The following is a 20712-nucleotide window of genomic DNA, read 5'->3' on the forward strand; positions in this document are numbered from 1 at the left end:
TTTTTTTTAAGTTTTATTTCATTTTTTAAATGTATTTTATTATTGTAATATTTGGCGTCGTTTATTTATCTTGTTGTTATTTTTTTATTTGTATTTAATGTTTTATCGATATCCACCCCCCTCGGAGACGAGACGGTACATCTCAAAGGAGTTATTACTATTAAATAATTTCCAAAACGCAGCTCTCGCGTTTGTCCCTTCAAAGCCACCGTAGTGTGAGGTCACAATCCAAGATGGCGCTGCCCGTGCGGACTAGCTTCAAACATCTCCACCGATTCATTCACAAGTTTAGTTCTCCTAACAGACCGCTGTCGTCTGGAAACAAGGTAGGTGAACACATGCAGTCACCGGTTAACGTGTTGTGGGTTTGAGTTTAGTTTAAACTCGTTGTGTTAGTCTCCCGTTAAACCCGAGCTGACGTCATGTAACGTTCGTTTGTTATTCATTTCAGTTAACAGACTCATTTGAATTAGTTCAGTAGTGACTGTCTGTCTGTAAAGCAGCGTGTCAGCTGTTAACATAATACATTCATATGTACTGTATATATATACAGTACACGTGTTTCCTTATATTACTACTACTTCTCCTCCACTACATCTCAGAGGTACATATTGTACTTCATACTGTACTACACCTCAGAGGTACATATTGTACTTCATACTGTACTACACCTCAGAGGTACATATTGTACTTCATACTGTACTACACCTCAGAGGTACACATTGTACTTTATACTGTACTACACCTCAGAGGTACACATTGTACTTCATACTGTACTACACCTCAGAGGTACACATTGTACTTCATACTGTACTACACTTCAGAGGTACACATTGTACTTTATACTGTACTACACCTCAGAGGTACACATTGTACTTTATACTGTACTACACCTCAGAGGTACACATTGTACTTTATACTGTACTACGCCTCAGAGGTACATGTACTTTTTACTGTACTACACCTCAGAGGTACATATTGTACTTTTTACTGTACTACATCTCAGAGGTACAGCTTGTACTTTTTACTTAAACTACTTAGTGGTACTTGGTTAACGTTAGAAAAAAGATCATAGTTTGTGTTAAAATTATAACTATAAATGTAAAATGTAAAGTCACTGCTTCCAGTATGAAGCATAACAGCGTTCATTTGCACTTTGCATAAAATACATTTATGAGAGGAAAGTCATGTTATGATCACAGTTAATAATGGAAGCACAACTAAATCATCCACTGCTTTCTGGTGTGTTTGACTCTAAATGGACCATAATGTACTAAATGAACATCATGCTGTATTGAAGAAGACTGTAAACTAGAGATTGAGACCATAAACTCATGTTTACAATGTTTACTGAGGGAATAAATCAAGAGAGAAGTAGAGTCATTTTAGACTAGACTTCTATACAACCAGAGGAGTCGCCCCCTGATGGACACTAGAGAGAATGCAGAATGAAGAGTGGAAGAACTCCATCATCTCTTTCATATTTTCTGGGGAGGAAGAGGTATTATTCTTCATCTTCATATTGCTGTCTCTTCTAAACGACGTGTAGTGAACACTTGTTGAGTTGATGCAGGAAGACATAAAACAGCAAAGAGTGAAGGTTTTTCCTTCCTTTAGAGAACAGATGAACGATAACATGGTCACGCCCCCAATCCCTGGGGGAAGGGCATTCTGGGAAATGGAGGAAATCAGAAGCTGGAGCAGAAGCTACACAACTTAAAGCAAAATGTGTTTCTCCATGAAAACAGTTACAACATGTCATCGCATGAGTTCAACACGATGCAATACAATTATGTAGGTTTTAGAAAACCACAAAATAGTTTTATTTGTTATTAAGGATTTTTTGTTTTACGGCCTAGAATTATCCTGTGGCAGCTTTCATTTGCGACCTTTTTTCCCCTCCTCGTCTATCTTTGAGTTTATTCGCCGCAGTGTTCTTTTCCTCGTCTGTCACGTGACATCACATCCTCAGTAGCACTCTTTCTTTCTTTCTTTCTTTCTTTCTTTCTTTCTTTTTAAAGGTGCTCATAACTCAGCTGAGAGTTTTCCTCTCGTTGCCTCGGAGGAGAAGCAAATGGGGTGTTAAGTCAAACAACGAGTCCCCCGGCACGTGTAAGAGTAACCGCTGTGTGTTTTCGGTACAACAACGCTGCTAATTATTGCGCCGCTCTTGCATTACGGTGCAGTTAAAAAAACAAAACGTCTGACCAAAAAAGCCCCGTTGTGTTCTATGCTGGTTTGATGTACGAGCTGTAACACAGTGTGCACGTTCACGAACCGTGTTTTGTTAAGGCGACGTCTCTGGAGAGGCAGGAGAGGTGTGCGACGAGAGGAGAGGAGAGGAGGGGAGAGGAGGGGAGAGGCAGGAGAGGAGAGGAGAGGAGGGGAGGGTTTGAAAAGCATCACAGCAGTGCTTCATTACCAGCAATAACATCAGAAATGAAGTGTTGCTTTTTCATTTGCTCACAATGCCCCGAGGTGTGATGTGCGTCAAACGAGACGCTTTTTTTTCCTGCGCTGGAACCCGAACCTCAACGGACGGACACAAAGATGAAGTGTGACGTTTGTCTCTGACGTTTAAAATACGTGTGTGTGTGTGTGTGTGTGTGTGTGTGTGTGTGTGTGTTTGTGTGTTTGCTTTTTTAAAATCTTGTCACTAGAGGTTAAAAGAAGCTGTTGATGTCTGCTCATAAAATGAAATATCTGAGAAGTTATATGAATGAATGTGGCCGTGGACGCATTGTTGTTTTTCACAGCAGACTATTTGTCATTGAGAAGAAGTCAAGGAAAGTCCAGTTGCATTATGGGAAATGTAGGATCCAATAGTAAAGTCTTCAAATACCTCACACTTTGAACCCGCAGCTAGAAAACTGAACATTTGTCTTCGTTGTAATCAAAATGACCACAGCTGAATGTCTGCACATCATAGGGGGGGGGGTTGCATGTCTTAAATTATGTTTTCTAAATTCAGTTAACTATAATCGGGACCAGAAGGGGTTCTGAATGTTTTATCGTCTTAAATGAATGTATTTAAGTCCTGCAAATGTGGTGTTGCTGAAGCAAGAGAGGCATTTTGTGGTTTTGTTTGTCTACTGAAGTTTGTTCTCCAAGAGTCTCTTTAAAAAGTCTGTTGAAATCTGCAGCAGGAGAGATAGTTAACGTTAGCTGTTAGCTGTTAACGTTAGCTGTTGGCTGTTAACGTTAGCTGTTAACGTTAGCTGTTAGCTGCAGGTGGACAGCAGAGTCCTGTTGCAGCAGTCCCCCCCCCCCCACCCCCAGGGCTCCACGAAACAGGAAGTGATTTCTGATTTGCCTCTCTGTTCTCCTCGGCCTCTAAATTCACTCGCTCGGGTGTCGGCTAAAACCATTAGAGCTGCTCTCGCGCCGCATGGGGAGAGGCCCGGCGCAGAGCGAGAAAACATGGCCGCCCCTCCTTTTTGAGGATGTTCATTAACTAACTGTTTATTTTCAACTGTCAGAAAAGCACTCGCTAATTCTCAGCAGTCCCGTCCCGTATAATTGGGTCTGTCTCAGTCGCTCTGCAGCCATTTACGCATTTCTCCCAAAAAACACTATCCCACCCGTCAACGTCTTCAGTCTTTGTCGAGTTACAGAATCCGTCTGTGTTTTTAAGTTCCTGCCCGATCCGACACCTTTCTGCCCAACGTCTGACACTTTTAATTAAAGTATCTGGTGGCGTGTCGTTGACGCTGCAGGAGGAAACGACCGGACTCTGAGAGAGGAGCTGCCGGCGGACCGTAATTACATATTGATAAATTTATGACATGCTTGTGCCGTTGTATTTTTATGTGTGGTTTTTTTTGGGGGGGGGGGGGGGGGGGGGGGGGGGGGGGGTCACCCGTCAGTCGTTTGTTTCCTGCAAGCGAAATTAAATTACACACGTCGACACAGCAGGAGGAGGAAGTGGTTTAATGAAACTATTTGGGAGGAAACAAGTAGCTCTGGCATGAACATGTTTATCTTAACGGGGAGCTAAGCTCGGTGTTTCCAGCTGCTTCACGTGTAATAGGGTGGTTTTAACGGGCCTGGACCTGCAGCCAGTGATACTGGTTTTAATAATACAGTTTATCAGGCCGGGTTTTAACCTGTTCAATCAATCAATCTGACTTTATTTGGACTTTTCTTACCGTCCACACACACAACAATCAACGAGTTAATGAAACGTTCAAGAATTACAGTAAAAAACTGTAAATGCATAAGTAGCATAACTATCATTAATTTACAGGACTTGAAATAAATAAAGCTTCAAACGACTAAAAAGTGTAATAAGACAAATAATTCTAAAGATAAATAAATTAAGCTCAATTCAAAGGCCAGACTAACACAATCAACGATTAGAAATATACATGAATAAAGCTCCATTTACAGGTCGGACTAAAACAGTAAAGTACAATAAATAATTAAAAATATACAGAAATAAAGCCCAATAAAAAGCCAGACATTAAAGGCAGGTCTTGAGTTTAGGAGTACCAACATTCCCTGCTCCAGAGACGTAAACCATAATAATAAAAAGATGCCTCACTATGGGGGGGGTTTGTTCTGACTTTAGTATAATTAAAAGGTCTCTATCAGAAGACCTCAGGGCTCAGAGTGTAAAAGCTCACCACAGGCCAAATGCAGGTAAATTGTTGGCAGATGTTGGTAAAAATCACTCACCCGTTACTGAATCGACTTTAGCTACCGCTCGTATCAATCAAAGGTCCAGTGGGCATTAACCAGGTGGCAACCTCCGGTTCTGGAGAGTGAAGTCAAAGCTTCATGTGTTAAAGCTGCATTCTCTCTAGTGTCCACCAGGGGGCGACTCCTCTGGTTGTATAGAAGTGTAGTCTAAAGTGACTCTACTTCTCTCTTGATTTATTCCCTCAGTAAACATTGTAAACATGAGTTTATGGTCTCAATCTCTAGTTTACAGTCTTCTTCAATACAGCATGATGTTCATTTAGTACATTATGCTCCATTTAGAGTCAAACACACCATAAAGCAGGGGATGCTTTAGGGGCGGGGCTACACAGTGATTGACAGGTCTCTACTAGAGATGTATATGGCGCATTCCAAATATGGTCACTGAGTTTGTTCGCACATGCAAGGAATTTGGCTTGGTGATTGGTGCATGACAATAAACACTGTTCCGTTCACTGGTTGCAAAAAACAAGATGGCGACGGCCAAAATGCCGAATTCAAGGCTTCGAAACCGCGGTCCACAACACAACGCGGAATGTGTCCAGCAGTGTGCGAAATACGGCTGATCTTCAGACCCCCTGAAAGCCTCAATAGCAGAATTTTGTGGGTGTCTCTTAAATCATAGGACAATTATCTGTTTGTCACTATTCACAAATATTAACAGCAAGTGAGAGAGAGAGAGGATTTTCCAGCCACAGCTGAAACAGGTTTATGGACCTATTTGGGTTTGGACAGGAACCCCCGATTGCTACCTGTTGTTCCGCGCGTTGCCGTTAAGCATATATCAGGAACACGTCTTCAAACGTTCTCAGAGCTGCTCAGTAAATCCGTTTTATTATCGTGTAACGTGGAGTTTTGAACGTCTCGTTACGTACAATTACATCAGCGGGTAACGTGACACCGTGGTCGGTGGAGTATCAGCTGTCAGTGTTTGTCACTTCCCATAAACTAGAAAGGTCATTAAAGCTTCCTGTCTTGAGAAGGCACTGCCCCCCCCCCACTGGCTGTATTGAAGTCTGCAGCCTGTTTTTAGGGGGCTGGACTTCAGCGCTGCCTCCCCTAACCCTGGTTATTTTTGGAGCCCCTGTCTGCGGGGGGAGTGCTGTGTGTGTGTGTGTGTGTGTGTGTGTGTGTTTTTTTTGGGTTTTTTTTTTGAAGGGCCTCCAGTCCCATTAATCAGCCGGAGGGACCCCACGGCGTGAGCGGGCCCCGAGCCCTGGCCCGCCACACTGCAGCGTTCTGTTCCTGTAGCCCACGCTCTCCGCACAGTGTGAAGCTCAGAGGAACCTCATCAATCTCACCTGTCCCACACGTCAACCGCAGATTTAATCAAACGCTCCTTCTTTTTTTCGCCTCTGCTCTCCTTCCAACACACCCACAGGGAGGAGGAGAAGGAGAAGGAGAAGGAGGAGGAGGAGGAGGAGGAGGAGGAGGAGGAGGAGGAGGAGGAGGGAAGAGAAAAGTCCTGACTGGGCTATACTCACACTTTTATTCTTATTTATGTTTCACCACATTGCCTCCTCCGTCACCTTCTTCTCTTTTTACCCACCTCTCCGTTTTGTTGCCCGTGTGTTTTCTATGCGTTGCTGTTTTCTCTGTGGTCGTATGCACTTTGTTTCAAGCTGTGGCGTGCACCACTTTGGCTAAACATACACAGGCTTTTAAGGATAAAAGGGGGGGGGGGGTAATACACTAAACCCCATTTCCTCTTCGATAGCTCACTGAAGTGCAGCTCTGTTGGTCGCCAGCGTTAACAGGTCCCAAAGCGAGAGGAAGGATGGAGATGAAGAGAAGATGCTGGAGGAGTGGGCGGAGGTGCGTCGAGGTGCGTTTCAGCATGATGCCGGTGTTAATGGGGAACGTGAGGCGCCCGGGACAGAAGAGGAACACTGAGTCCTGTGTGTCGGGACGCCCCGCAGGAGACCCGTAAGGAAAGGGGAAAAACCCCCCGAAAAAAACAACCTCTCCGTCTGTTTGACGCATCTCGGTTCAGCCACGTCCAGATCTGGAGCTCCTAACAGGCCCACAAAGAGCTGATGGTGTAGGTCACAGCGTGGGCAAGCGGCGATGCACCCCCCCCCCCCCCCTGAGATGTGTTGAAATTGGCGCTGGTGAAATGGTGGTGACCGCTCATCAGCGCGGTACTGAGAGAGATGTCAGTGGGCCACTCCGGGACTCCCGGAGCTCTGATGTGATGTATGAGGGGCCAGGACGGATCTGAGCAGAGAAATCCACTGTTTATGTCCAAAGAACCCTGTGATTAATAACGCTGAGCTGAGAATGGAGGCCCGGGACGTGCTGGAAGCTGCAACCGCTCAATAACAATACTGGCAAATCTCAAGTTCATGCTCTTTATTGTCATACACATAAAAAAAAAAAAAAACACACACATCGCAGTGAAGCAGTTTCCCTCCAACAATGTGCAAACAATCATGAAAAACAATAGTGCAGCAATTGAAATGCAGGAATTAAATATGAAATATAAAAGTCAAGAAAGTTGCATTTTAGTCGTAAAACTCACATTAACGTGTTTCTCTCGTTCTTTAGCTTCCCGGCTGGAAAGCGCATCGGGTTGGACAACGTTACGTTTTTGTGCGTGAATGAATGTAGCTTAGCTCGCTAGCTAGCTAACCTCGTGGATACTTCAGAGCAGGTGTACGAAGAAACAGGAAACCATGAAGAATCTGATCTGCACTTGTAGTCTTCGTCAGGTTATCTGTGTATGATTAGCAGCTTCACGCCGAGCATTTGAAACGATGCTACGTAAATGAGTCCACACACACACACACACACACACACACACACACACACACACACACACACACACACACACACACACACACACGTGTTTGTTTTTAACTGGAAGGTGTCGGTGGTAACCGTGTTGACCTGACACCGTCTGACTCGGTGTGTTTCGTCCATCTGGTTCCATTGTGATTCTGTTCTACATTCCTCTGTGAAGATCTGTGAAGCTCACTCACGTGATGAATCCAACGTTTGTCCTTCGGTTCCCACAATGGAGTGGTTCCAGGAAGAGGAAGAAGGGAAAGCAGATCTCCTCTGGAATCATGGGAAAGAAGAAGAAGAAGACGTCTGTTTGTTCTTTAGATGGAGTGAATGTGTTTTCCATTTGACGCTCTCTCTCCACCCGTGTTGATCCTTAATGTGAGCTGTCAGATTCATATGGACAGACACCTTCACAGCTTAACTCGTGTTGATTTAGGCAAAATGTTTGCACACGACCCCCGTCCCCCCGGTGATGACCACACACACACACACACACACACACACACACACACACACACACACACACACACACACACACACACACACACACACACACACACACAGAGACAAATGAACACGTATTCCCGGAAAGGTGCTGCGAGTGTGAAAACATGGCCTTTTTCTTTTTAGTGTATGTAACCTTCTAGCTTGTTGGCGTTAATGTCACACACACACACACACACACACACACACACACACACACACACACACACACACACACACGCACACGGTGTGTGATGTGTTCAGCATATGGTAGACTAGGATGAAGAAAGCTCTCATCGCTGTGGTGACGATGTAATATAATAAAATACTCCAGACTGTCAGAGATGGATATGAGGAAAGAACAACCGACTCTTTTAACGTTTTTTTTTTTTTTTTTCCCCCCCAATTAAAAGTGATAATATTTCGTTTTTTGTGCCTCAAACATTTTTCTTTTGCTCTGAAAAAGGATCTTTTTTTTTTTGAGAGGCTACCCACACAGTCTGGTCGGTCCAGACTGAAATATCTCAACTATTATTGGATGGATTGCCTTTTTTAAATTTGGTTCAGACGTTCATGTTTCTCAAACGATGAACCCTGATGGTTTTGTTCAACCCCTGACTCAACTAATCCATTAGTCGGCAAATACAGGGCTGTGCGCCATCGTCTGTCATGAACGTTGTCGTCACTGCCGCATTGCATCGTGGGATATTAATGCTTGCATGGTGTCCAACGTTTGCATTCGGCGATACTTCACCGTAAATAACGTGTCATGCCGGTACCGCTCGGGTCCATTCTAGGCTTTAGATCACCTCTGCAGGTGTTCGTCAACAGCTAGCACCTGTTGTGACATCACCGAAGAGGGGTGTGGCCTAAAGAGCAACGAGCGTTGAATATTTTAAAGTGTATAGCAGTTTAAACCAAAACGGTTAGCAGACAGCAAGAATGAATGAAAATGTATTTAAATTCAATGAAAGTAGTATTGATTATTATTAAGTAGCCACATTTTCACCCCTGATTTTGTGATGTTTCATGTCTTTATCACGTTGTTTTGAATCACCTCTTAACATATGAAGAGAAACACGTGTTTGAATGTTGTAATGACTTCACCTGCTCAGGTTTAAAACACGCTAGATAACGTTTTATTACTCTTGGCTTTTACGTTTTAATTGCTTCACATCATTTCGCCGTCTCCTCCGTCATTACGCTTCGGTGGATTTACTCCGTTCACCTCCAGCGACCGCCAAGTCTCTTTAGAACGCGAGCCTCCGACCGCGACGCGGAGGTGTCTGCCGAAAAAAAAAAAAAAGCGGCCCCCTTTTGCGTGACGGACGCCGTTACCCGGTGGCTAGTTAGCCGCGGCGTTGACTCTCGTTTGACACTCGATTGGCTCAAATGACACCATTACCATGTCTGCATGGCTAATGGCTTCCCCTGGGGGGAGGGAGGGGGGGCCGCGGCAACATGCGTTTGGTGTGTCAGCTCGAGGTGAGAACACACATGAGCCAGACTCAAGGGCCCCCCCCCCATCCGCACCCAAATCAATCCTGACACCTCTTAAGAGGCTCTCAGCATCAATGGCACTCCAGTGCAATTACCCCGTCGGTAATGACATAAGCACCCAGTTCCTTCCTGCCTCTCTCTCTCTCTCTCTCTCTCTCTCTCTCTCTCTCTCTCTCTCTCTCTCTCTCTCTGGGCAGCGACCAGCTCCCTCAGGCCAGTAGATGGAGACTCGGTGGACCTATACGCTGGCCTCAGAACGGTTGTTATTCGATCCGTCTGCGCTGAGAGACGGAGAAGCTCTGGGCCACGCTGGCTCCGGGACCCGTCCCTCAGTCGGATTGAATGTGATGGAGCTCGGCTAGCTGTCAAGATAACCGATTCCTCCGCAGCGACTTTGAGAGGATATCCTCCGAAAAAAAAAATAAGGCCTCGGGTTTTAGTGATTTTAGTTATGATAAACTTGAGGAGCGCGGCACGGGATCGCCAGTCAGATCTGAGGCGATAACACCGAGATCCCAGGGGTTTGTGGTGGTGGTGGTGGTGGTGGGGGGGTGAGAGCTCTTCAAAACGGGCTCGTCTGTCCAGCTGTTGCTGTTTACGACCCATCAACACATCTCGAGTCAAGCTGAAACAAACTTAACCTCGTCAGACTCGTGGGTCATTTTCTTTGAGGGAGATTAAACGGTTGTTACGAAATTCAGCCTCAAACGTAGTCTCAACGACTGTCGGACGGATCGTCATGGAATTTGGTTCAGACATTCGTGTGCCCCCCCCCCCCCCCCTCCCCCCCTCAGGGTGAAGTGTGGCGGTTTTGGGACACCTGACGTTTGCACCGTTTGTCTTGTATTGACAATCCTAATCCTTGTGCACGTTGTTGTGTTCACGTCATCTCCGCCACGTGTTCCTCCTCCCCCACGCCAACAAGAACGCGATCCCTCGCCGACCTTCTCACCTGTGAGTTGGAGCAACCGGGGGCCAAGCCACAGCGCCGCACCTCTGCCGGGAACTGAACCCGGGCCTCCAGGGTGGGCAGGCACACCTGCGTCACTCAAACACTTTGTCTCTCTAGCTGCCCCCAACAAAAACACGGAGCAGCAAGCCTCTCCGTGGGTTTCTGCTCCATCGAAATCCCAAATCTACTGTGCAACGGCTTCGGCGGAGAAGCCCTAAGATTTTGGACGCCGTTGCGGTTTTCGCGTCTCATGTCGGGCACCGATCCGCTCGCCCTCTAATTGTACGACGAGGCGCCCGGTGCCACAAGCGGTGGTTTGAGACTTCTCTTCCAGCTTGGGTCGATTTTTTTAAATTTATTTTTTTTGAAAGCCAAAGCTCAGTGGGCGCGGTGCCGATGCCAGAAGAAAGGAGGCGGCGGTCTGGCACCGGCCGGGCTCTGCAGAAAGAGAAACACAATGTTTGCCCAGCGGTGCAAACGCAGCCAGTGATCTGCCTCCTCCTTCCAGATGGGGGCTGGAGAGCCCCCTGCTATTCTTGCTCCAGTTAAACGAGGTTAAAGATGTTGGTGATCGTACGGTATTTTGATGGTTCTGCCTCCCCCTCCTCTTCCACTGCCCCCCCCCCCTCGTTGTGGTAGCGGAGGCCTTGAAGTTGGCCGTACGGGTGTTTTAATTGTTATTGTTGGCCGGCGAGGTGATGCATTCTTTGTGCTGGATGTGTTTGGGAGAGAACAGAGGTGCTAGCCATGGAGTTAGCATCTCGGTAATAGAAGCGTGACGGCTGCTGGCCTCTCAGACCTGCCAATAGTTTAACACTGACACTTCAGTCTCTGCAGGCTTTCTCACCTCTTCACCTTCACCCTCTCTCTCTCTCCAAACACAACTTTCTCTTCTCTTTTTCCCCCTCTTGTTGTAGTGTAGGATGTTAAATCATTACTGCATTCATTTTGATGTCTCTAGCACTAATATGTGAGATCCAGACCGTTGGCATCTTTTAATTTACTCGGACCATATTCCCCTTCTTGTCCAGGAGCCTCTTGGAGGTGGACGCGTGTTCTCGGGGATCCAGCCGACCGGGGTGCCCCACCTGGGCAACTACCTGGGCGCCCTGGAGAACTGGGTGGGCCTGCAGAACCGGTATCCCTCGGTGCTCTACAGCATCGTGGACCTGCACTCCATCACGCAGCCTCAGGACCCGGCGCAACTCAGGAGCAACATCCTGGACATGGCGGCCAGCCTGCTGGCCTGCGGCATCGACCCAGAGAGGGCGATACTCTTCCAGCAGTCTCAGGTGGGCAGGGGAGGGAGGGAGGAAGGAGGGAGGGAGGAAGGGAGGATGGATGGATGTCTGCGGTGTTTCATTACAAGCAGGAATTTGTGCGTGTGTCCACAACAGGATTTTATTTACCTGTTGCCTGATATTTGTTTCTGTTGCTACTCTGGAAATGTCAAGTTACCACATCTGAACTGAGGAGGAGTGACGTAGAGACGCCGTATACGTCTCCGGTAGAGACCTGTCAATCAGCGTGTAGCCCCGCCCCTAAAGCATCCCCTGCTTCATGGTCTGTTTGACTCTAAATGGAGCATAATGTACTAAATGAACATCATGCTGTATTGAAGAAGACTGTAAACTAGAGATTGAGACCATAAACTCATGTTTACAATGTTTACTGAGGGAATAAATCAAGAGAGAAGTAGAGTCATTTTAGACTAGACTTCTATACAACCAGAGGAGTCGCCCCCTGGTGGACACTAGAGAGAATGCAAGTTTTAAATTTCCTCACTTTGCAATATTTGAGTGCAAGTGTTAATATAGGCTCCTTTCTTGCAAAGTAAGATTTAAAATTGTATATGAATGCCATGACACATGCTGAATGTGCTCACACATTTATTTAACATGTTTGCTGTGGTTATTGAACAAAACATCAACATGATAAGTTCTGCGGTGGACTTCAGATACGTGTGTACATGCTTAATGAAAAGGCAGCTTCTGGTCTCTCTTCAATGTTTTTCATCTAGTTAGTCGGCCGTCTTCGGCTGTTTATTTGACTGCTGTCGACTCTGCTGTAGTGTTTACCTGTTGGGCTCGCACCCAAAGCGCTTATTTGAGTCGCTCCTGATTCTTATCTCCTCTGTAAATATACAGGGGCCGTAAAAACACTCGACGCTATTAAACATGAAATTAAGTCTGACTTCGGCCTCATGAAGGAGGTGAGAAGGACGGTCACAGTGAGGATGGAGAGAGAAATCAGAACAGCTGGTTGATTCTCTTCTGACACGGTGTGTGTTTTCTTACCCACAAGTTTAGAAGTTGAAGTGAGTGTGTGTGTGTGTGTGTGTGTGTGTGTGTGTGTGTGTGTGTGTGTGTGTGTGTGTGTGTGTGTGTGTGTGTGTATGAGAGAGAGTGAAAGAGTTCAATCCATCTGTGTTTCTCTGCCCCCCCCCCCCTCTACACACACTCACACACACAGTCCTATTTTTATTCCCGTTTAGCTTCATGCCACATAACTTGGCAGCGAGGCGACCCTCCTGTTGAACACGCCTGCTCCACATGCAAAAACACAACGGCTGCCCAGAGAAAATACTCCACTTCATTGAAGAAAAAAGAGCAGATCTAGTGAGTGGTATGAAAAACCGACGTAGTACAACGGATCGTATTATATCTCGTTAAAAAGATGCTACTCGTGTCAATTAACGCTCCGTACATGCATGCAGTCTTTTCAAAATAAACTTAATTCTTCACAGGAAACAACTAGGTTAGGTTTATGCAACAAAACTATTTGGTTAAGTTTAGGAAAAGATCGTAAAATACTTGGTTAAGTTTAGGAAAAGATCGTAAAATATTTAGTTAGGTTCAGGAAAAGATCGTAAAATACTTGGTGAGGTTTAGGAAAAGATCGTAAAATATTTAGTTAGGTTCAGGAAAAGATCGTAAAATACTTGGTGAGGTTTAGGAAAAGATCGTAAAATATTTAGTTAGGTTCAGGAAAAGATTGTAAAATACTTGGTGAGGTTTAGGAAAAGATCGTAAAATATTTAGTTAGGTTCAGGAAAAGATCGTAAAATACTTGGTGAGGTTTAGGAAAAGATCGTAAAATATTTAGTTAGGTTCAGGAAAAGATCGTAAAATACTTAGTTAGGTTTAGGAAAAGATCGTAAAATATTTAGTTATGTTTAGGAGAAGATCGTGAAATACTTAGTTAGGTTTAGGAAAAGATTGTTAAATATTTGTTTAGGTTTAGGAAAAGATCGTAAAATACTTGGTTAGGTTTAGGAAAAGATCGTAAAATATTTAGTTAGATTTAGGAAAAGATCGTAAAATATTTGTTTAGGTTTAGGAAAAGATCGTAAAATATTTGTTTAGGTTTAGGAAAAGATCGTGACATACTCCGCTCCTGTATGTTTGTTTCTGAGGCTTTTATACTTCCTGCTTCATGATTACACATAAATTGATTTTGTGCGATAGCTACATGTTACATCGTAGGTAAAGCTACGGACGCTTTGTGAGAACAGCCTATAGAGGAGAGATTCACGTTCCTCTTTACAGGACTTGTTGCTGCATGATAACTCACCATGGGTGTAAAGCCCATGTGATCTGAATCATTAGCATATCTCTCGTTGCAGTTCCTTCTTTCACCAGCAGCATGAATGGAGGACTTGTTCTTCCCGAGCTTCTAAATATCAGTTTTCTTGCTCTTCTTCTTCGGCGCTGTCGTCCACATCTGTCCCACCTCTTGTCTTTTTAGTGTGTAATGAACACCGACCCCCTACATGTTCGCCCCCAAACCCTGGTTTATGTCCCTGCTGTCTGGCTGTTGACGTCACGCTGACTAGAATGCTTTTCAAGCAGCAAGAGAAAGACACGATGGCAATAGAGCCAGCGTCCATAAACTTTAATCTGCAGGATATTTCCTGCATCCACACACACTCTCCCCCCCCCCTCTCTCTCTCTCTCACACATGATTTATTTATTTTTCAGCCTCCATAAAAGCGGATATGTTGGAGTTAATGTACCGCTGCCACATGCACAAGCTACAGTACATTAACGTTCACCTTTTCATGAACGTGTTGATTTATATGACCACATGCAACACTGTTTTATTAATTAATCTAAAAGTCAAGAAACAGGAATCCATCACCGTCCTGGAAGCAAAAGCAGTAAAAGCAGATGATGACGTCTGAGCTCAAGGGAGGGATCCGTTTTAGTCGTTTTTCATGTTTATTAGCTGATATCTGACTTTAGCTAATAACCCTTAATGTGACCGCGGCTGATTCACTGTCCAGGGTTGTTTCATGTCGATGTCATCGATGCCCAAATCAACATATCACTGAACGTGTTTATTCTGACTCCGCTCCGTTAATATCAGGAGATGCATAATAGAGACTCATTTTGAATGTAGACTAACCGGTGAACAGGTGTGAGCGGCTGCACCTGCCTGATAGAAGGCTGGAGGAGAAGCAGTCCTCCTGTCGGCCACTCGGAGGCGCTACAGGTCTCTAAGACCTCTCACCATGTCTGTTTGTGATGTCGTCTTCTTTTTCTTCTTCTCCTTCTTCTTCTTCTCCTTCTTCTTCTTCTTCTTCTCCTTCTTCTCCTCTGTGGTTACGGTTTCATAAACTAGATAAAGAACAACACACAGATTACATATGTGTGTATGTAGATATTACATGTTATTTGTCCATTGTGTAAACATATATGATTACTCTCCTCACACAGACCATCAGGTAGAGTATATATAATATAATATAATATAATATAACCACTCTGGTTTCCAGTTGTTGTTCAGCAGCATGCAGAGTGGTGTGTTTAGTGTTTATCTCATGTTGTAGTAAAGATTTCACTTCCTCTACACACTTTGAAAGATCTGATATTTCTAATCCTCTCCTTCTTCTTCTCCTACTTTTTCCTCTTCCTCTCCTCCTCCTCTCCTTCTCCTTCTTCCTCTCATTCTTCCTCTCCTCTTCCTCCTCCTCCTTCCTCTCCTCTTCCTTCTCCTCCTCCTATTTCCTCTTCCTCCTACTTCTTTCTTCCTCTCCTCCTCTTTTCCTCGTCCTCTCATCTTCCTTCCTCCTCCTCCTCCTTTTTCCTCTTCCTCCTACTTCTCTTCCTCCTCCTCCTTTTTCCTCTTCCTCCTACTTCTCTTTCTTCCTCTCCTCCTTCTTCCTCGTCCTCTCCTTCTCCTCATTCTATTTCTCCTTCTTCCTTTTCCTCTTCCTCCTCCTTCCTCTTCCTCTTCATCATGCCTCTAGGAGAGCAGCATTATAACCCTGATAAACTGCTCCATGTTGTATACGTGAGCTGAAGTTATTTACATGTTAGCAGAACTTTAGAATGTGAACCACAACATGAAAGTAACACTTAAATCATTATTAACTCTGTGTGTGTGTGTGTGTGTGTGTGTGTGTGTGTGTGTGTTCTTATTTAATCTCCTCTCTGTGGACCCGTCAGGTACCCGATCACGCCGAGCTCTCCTGGATCCTCGGCTGTCTGACCAGCATGCCCCGCCTCCGACACCTGCCTCAGTGGAAGGTGAGTCTTATTTCATAAAATCCTTATTTATTTATTTATTTCTGCAGCAGTACGAGTTCAGTGAATATATTTAAATGTGATTATAAGAATGACATCACACGTCTTATTTTAACAAGCTTCCGTTAACCATTTAAACGTGAGATAATAATAATAATAATATTAATATTAATAATAATATGCTTTGATGCTTGATGATATGGATTAAAACATCTTGGTGTTCTTCATTATATGTGTTGATCAACTAATATTTAACATAGCGTTTTTGTTTGTCCTTAAAATAATAAAAAATAATATATGCATTTATAGATTATGTCTTATAAATTGATAATGAATAAATAATACATGATAAATAATTTAATGAATTTTTAAATGAATATATCCATTCAATATTTTTTTATACGATTTTAAAAAGACAAAAAAAAAATACTTATTCAGCAATAAACTAAAGCTATGATCACAATATTTAAAAATGTGTATAAAGTTGCCTGTTTGATATTTTGTATCTGTTTTCATTTGTTCTGTACGAGAAGACGACGACTCTTCGTCCTGGTTTAATCATGCGTCTGAGTTCTATTTATAGAATGTGACAGAATAGATTCTCCTGTTCAAACTGTTCAGAGCGTCATTATGGAGGTGTTCCTATTTATAGCAAATGACATATCTGGTGATTATTGTTGATATTTGTGTCCCGTCACTCGCTCTCTGGTTGATGCTGATTTAATTATCACCACGTCTGCGTTCAACTTCAGTTTAATTGGCGATAATTAAGATCATTCCCTTTTCTGTGTCCTCTGAATCAAACTTCACATGTTTCATTGTTTTGTTTCTCTATTATTAAAACTCTTATAGTTCCATTCATTTAACACACTTAAACACTCCGTTTCTACTTTTGTTCACCCGTCAGAGGAGTTGATCTGGTGGAAAATGTTCATGAAATGTTGCTTAAAAGTCGTAAAAGTGAAACTTAAAGGACTTAAGTAATGAGTCCTTTCCTTGTTTGTCTCTCCTTGTTCTCAGTTTGTCTCTAAACGTCTCTTCCTGTCCTCTGTGTTCTCCTCAGATGAAGAGCAAACTGAAGAACGAAGGTAGCGTGGGTCTCTACACGTATCCAGTCCTCCAGGCCGCCGACATTCTCCTCTACAAGTGAGTGTGTGTGTGTGTGTGTGTGTGTGTGTGTGTGTGTGTGTGTGTGTGTGTGTGTGTTGCCTTTGCTTCTCTTAATGCAACATTGAGAATCATTTGGCTTCACACTGCAACATTCCCTTAAATTCCCCAAAACCCGGCAGCGGAACGGAAAAAAACTGTGTTTCCTTTAAACAATCGGCAAAATGACATCGTTCATAATTCCGAGGGTCCTTGAACACGTTGTGTGTGACGAACGCTTCCTTCAGAAGAAGCAAATAGAAAATGTGTGAATAATGCCACGATGAAATGAATGCTGTGATATAACAGGACAACCTTCCGTGAGGACGTCGTGCTCCGACTACATCGTTTGGTTCAGTCTGTTTATCCCATCAAAGACATTTCAACGGGTCAGTTCAAGTATTCACTCACTTTTCCTCGAGTCCGATCTCGACCACGCAGGTAGTTTTTGCTCAGGTTCTCCGTCCTGAAAGAAAGTAGTTCCCGTTGCTCCGGAGACGTGGGGCCTATTTCCTCCAGTACAACCAGTGTGCTCTGTGGTTTACCCAGAGAAGTGGGGACGTTGTTTCTGTTTCCTGTAATATCCGCTGCGTGAGGGCGGAGGCAGACCTACAGATTCTTTCAAACCTGGACCAACAGAACCAAAGCCAGCTCCTCCACAATGTGTTCTGATGTGGTCCGTGTGAGTCAGACCTGTAGCGCTCCTTAATATGTCTGAAGTACAGTGAATACAGCTGCTTTATTTGGGTTAAGATGAATTCATCTCATCCTCCGGTTCTACTTCATCAAACAGACAACAGAAGTTCTGGGTTTTATTAAAGATTAAATTAACGGGTCGCTTCCTCCCGAGTTGACAGTTGCAAATCCAAACCCGGACGAGATCTCCGGCTTTGACGCACTGCGCTGCGAGTCTCCGAGGACGCTCACGTCGGGGGTTTTTTTTCCGTCTCTTCAGGTCCACTCACGTCCCCGTCGGAGAGGACCAGGTCCAGCATTTGGAGCTGGCTCAGGATCTGGCTCGCATCTTCAACCACCGCTACGGAGACCTGTTCCCTGAACCCGCCGCCCTGCTCAGTAAGGACACACACACACACACACACACACACACACACACACACACACACACACACACACACACACACACACACACACACACACACACTAGGCTTTAAGATGAAGTAGATCTGTATTCTCGTTTTATTCTGAAAGGCTCGCTCTGTGATTTGATGCTCACACATGGCGAACATGTTCCGAGACTCCGCCCCTCCTCTCTCCGTTTCATCCTCCGTGATTATCACATTTCATAAAGGCACAAAGTGCAGTCAGTCATGTGTGCAGAGCAGCTTTGATTAAAGAAGCGTTCCCCTCCCCTCCTATCAGAATCATAGAGCAGTAATAGATCTGATGACTTCGGGGGGGGGGGGGGGCCTTCATGTGCTTCACTCTTTGGCTCAAACTGGGACTCGTCTTCATTTCTCGTCTCTGGTGAAGTCACCACCGTCCACAAAGACGTCTCTCGGGTGATAAACAGGATGAGGGACGAGGGGGACGGGTGTGGACCTTAGTTTGGGGGGAAAAAAAGAGTCCAGAGGGGAGGGATGAAAGGAAATCATGGCTCCTGCAGTCTGCTCATCACTTCACACCGAGATACGTCTGCTACACACACACACACACACACACACACACACACACACACACACACACGAAACAAAGACTCTGGTTTCATCATTTCTCTCCTGCTGACGATGAACTAGATTCAAACCCTGAGTGTTCCTCGTGTTCCTCCTCTTAAAGGGTGACGTTTGTATCTTTGTAATCTGATTGGTCCGTTACGTAGCGGACGTAGTCGCCGTGACGACACCCGTCGGTTTGTGGCCGTTTTGAAGCCTTCGAGTTCGATAGTTTCACCGTCGCCATCTTGAATTTACGGCCGTCGCCATGTTGTTGTTGTTTTTTTCTTCTTCTCGCAACCGATAAACAGGAAGAGACGGGAAGTATTTGGAATGCGGAGGAGTGACGTAGAGACCTGTCAATCAGCGTGTAGCCCCGCCCCTAAAGCATCCCCTGCTTTATGGTCTGTTTGACTCTAAATGGAGCATAATGTACTAAATGAACATCATGCTGTATTGAAGAAGACTGTAAACTAGAGATTGAGACCATAAACTCATGTTTACAATGTTCATATTGATCATGTTCTCCGTCTGACCTCCTCCCTCAGGCTCTACCCGAAAGGTCAAGTCCCTCCGCGACCCAAATGTCAAAATGTCCAAATCCGACCCCCAAGCGATGGCGACGATCGGCATCACCGACTCCCCCGACGACATCGCCCTCAAGGTCCGCCGCGCCGTCACCGACTTCACCTCCGAGGTCACCTACGACCCGGAGACGCGGCCGGGCGTCTCCAACCTGGTGACCATCCACGCCGCCGTGGAGGCCATCGGCGTGGAGGAGGCGGTGCTCCGGGCCCGGGGGATGGACACGGGAGCCTACAAGACGCTGGTCACCGAGGCCGTGGTCCGGAGGTTGACGCCCATCGGGGAGGAGATCCGGAGGCTGAGGGGGGACCGGGCTCACCTGGAGGAGGTGCTGGCTCGGGGGACTCGCAGGGCTCGAGAGCTGGCGGCTCCGGTCCTCAGAGAGGTCCGACAGAGAGTGGGATTCTGCTGAGTGGATGAAATGGATCTTTACCTACTGGACACTGTGATGTCGTGTATATGAGCAATGAAACTATGAGAGAGAAGATTTAACTACTTTATATTCTGCTGGGTTATTTGATTTAAAACATGGTTTATTACTTGATTTATATTTGGTATACAATTCTAAAACTGCAACCTTAAAGTTACTACGAGGATCTTTTATTCTGTGTTGGTTCTGTTGGTTCTGTGGACTAAAGCTGTAGTGTCTCTGAGCACCAGAGTCCCTTTAGAAAACCTCTCATTCTACTGCAGCAGGGTCTGACAGTCTGACCCTCTCGGTCCTGGTTCTGGTTCTCCCGTTGCCTCCCTTCCCTCCAGCGGGTCCAGCAATACGTCCTGGGTCTCCAGCAGAGAGGAGAAGCTCTGCTCCTGGAGGAGGAGGAGGAGGAGGAGGAGGAGGAGGAGGAGATGCTGCTGCTGCTGCCGGGAGCTGAGCTCTCCTCCTCCCTCCGGAGCTCCGACTGCAGGTCCAAGGCTGCAGGTGAAGATCTGGATCTGTGTCTGTCCACGATGGACCAGGTCTCTGCTGGAGTCTGAGCTGAAGGTAATGTAGTGGACATCATCATCATCATCATCATCATCATCATCATCACGTCATGAGGCGTGGACATGTAGAACAGGTCAGAGGTCAGACTTGAAGCTGTTAACATGTGGAGACAGACAGTGGTGTTTTAGTACACAGATGAATATTCACAGTATGTGAAGATCAACACAGTTTATTTACTCAAGTACTGCGCTTGAGTACTATATTGAGGTACTTGTACTTTTCTTGAGTGTTTTTAAATTTTGTGTAACTTTATATTTAACTATTTCACTCCACATGTATTTCATACATTCTTAGTTACTGAGTTTGCAGATTGAGGTAATCGACAAATACATACTGATGTTATTACAGGTTGAGATGTATAATTACTAATAT

The 20712-nt window shown here is 45.1% G+C and overlaps 1 protein-coding gene across 1 annotated transcript in view; it reads left to right on the top strand.

Moving 5' to 3' along the window:
• The first annotated feature begins 233 nt into the window (after positions 1-233).
• Positions 234-20712, top strand: part of wars2 (tryptophanyl tRNA synthetase 2, mitochondrial) — a 20562-nt gene continuing 83 nt past the window's right edge. The window contains exons 1-6 of the mRNA XM_068734358.1: positions 234-326; positions 11455-11715; positions 15874-15954; positions 17015-17097; positions 18053-18171; positions 19316-20712. The exon at positions 19316-20712 is cut by the window's right edge and continues 83 nt beyond it. Coding sequence (XP_068590459.1) covers positions 234-326; positions 11455-11715; positions 15874-15954; positions 17015-17097; positions 18053-18171; positions 19316-19764 — 1086 coding nt within the window. The 3' untranslated portion in view covers positions 19765-20712. The remainder of the gene's footprint in view (positions 327-11454; positions 11716-15873; positions 15955-17014; positions 17098-18052; positions 18172-19315) is intronic.

The sequence above is a fragment of the Cebidichthys violaceus genome, unplaced genomic scaffold, assembly GCF_023349555.1.
Source record: "Cebidichthys violaceus isolate CVI_PGR_0920_01 unplaced genomic scaffold, fCebVio1.0.p SCAF_11, whole genome shotgun sequence".
Lineage (NCBI taxonomy): Eukaryota > Metazoa > Chordata > Actinopteri > Perciformes > Stichaeidae > Cebidichthys > Cebidichthys violaceus.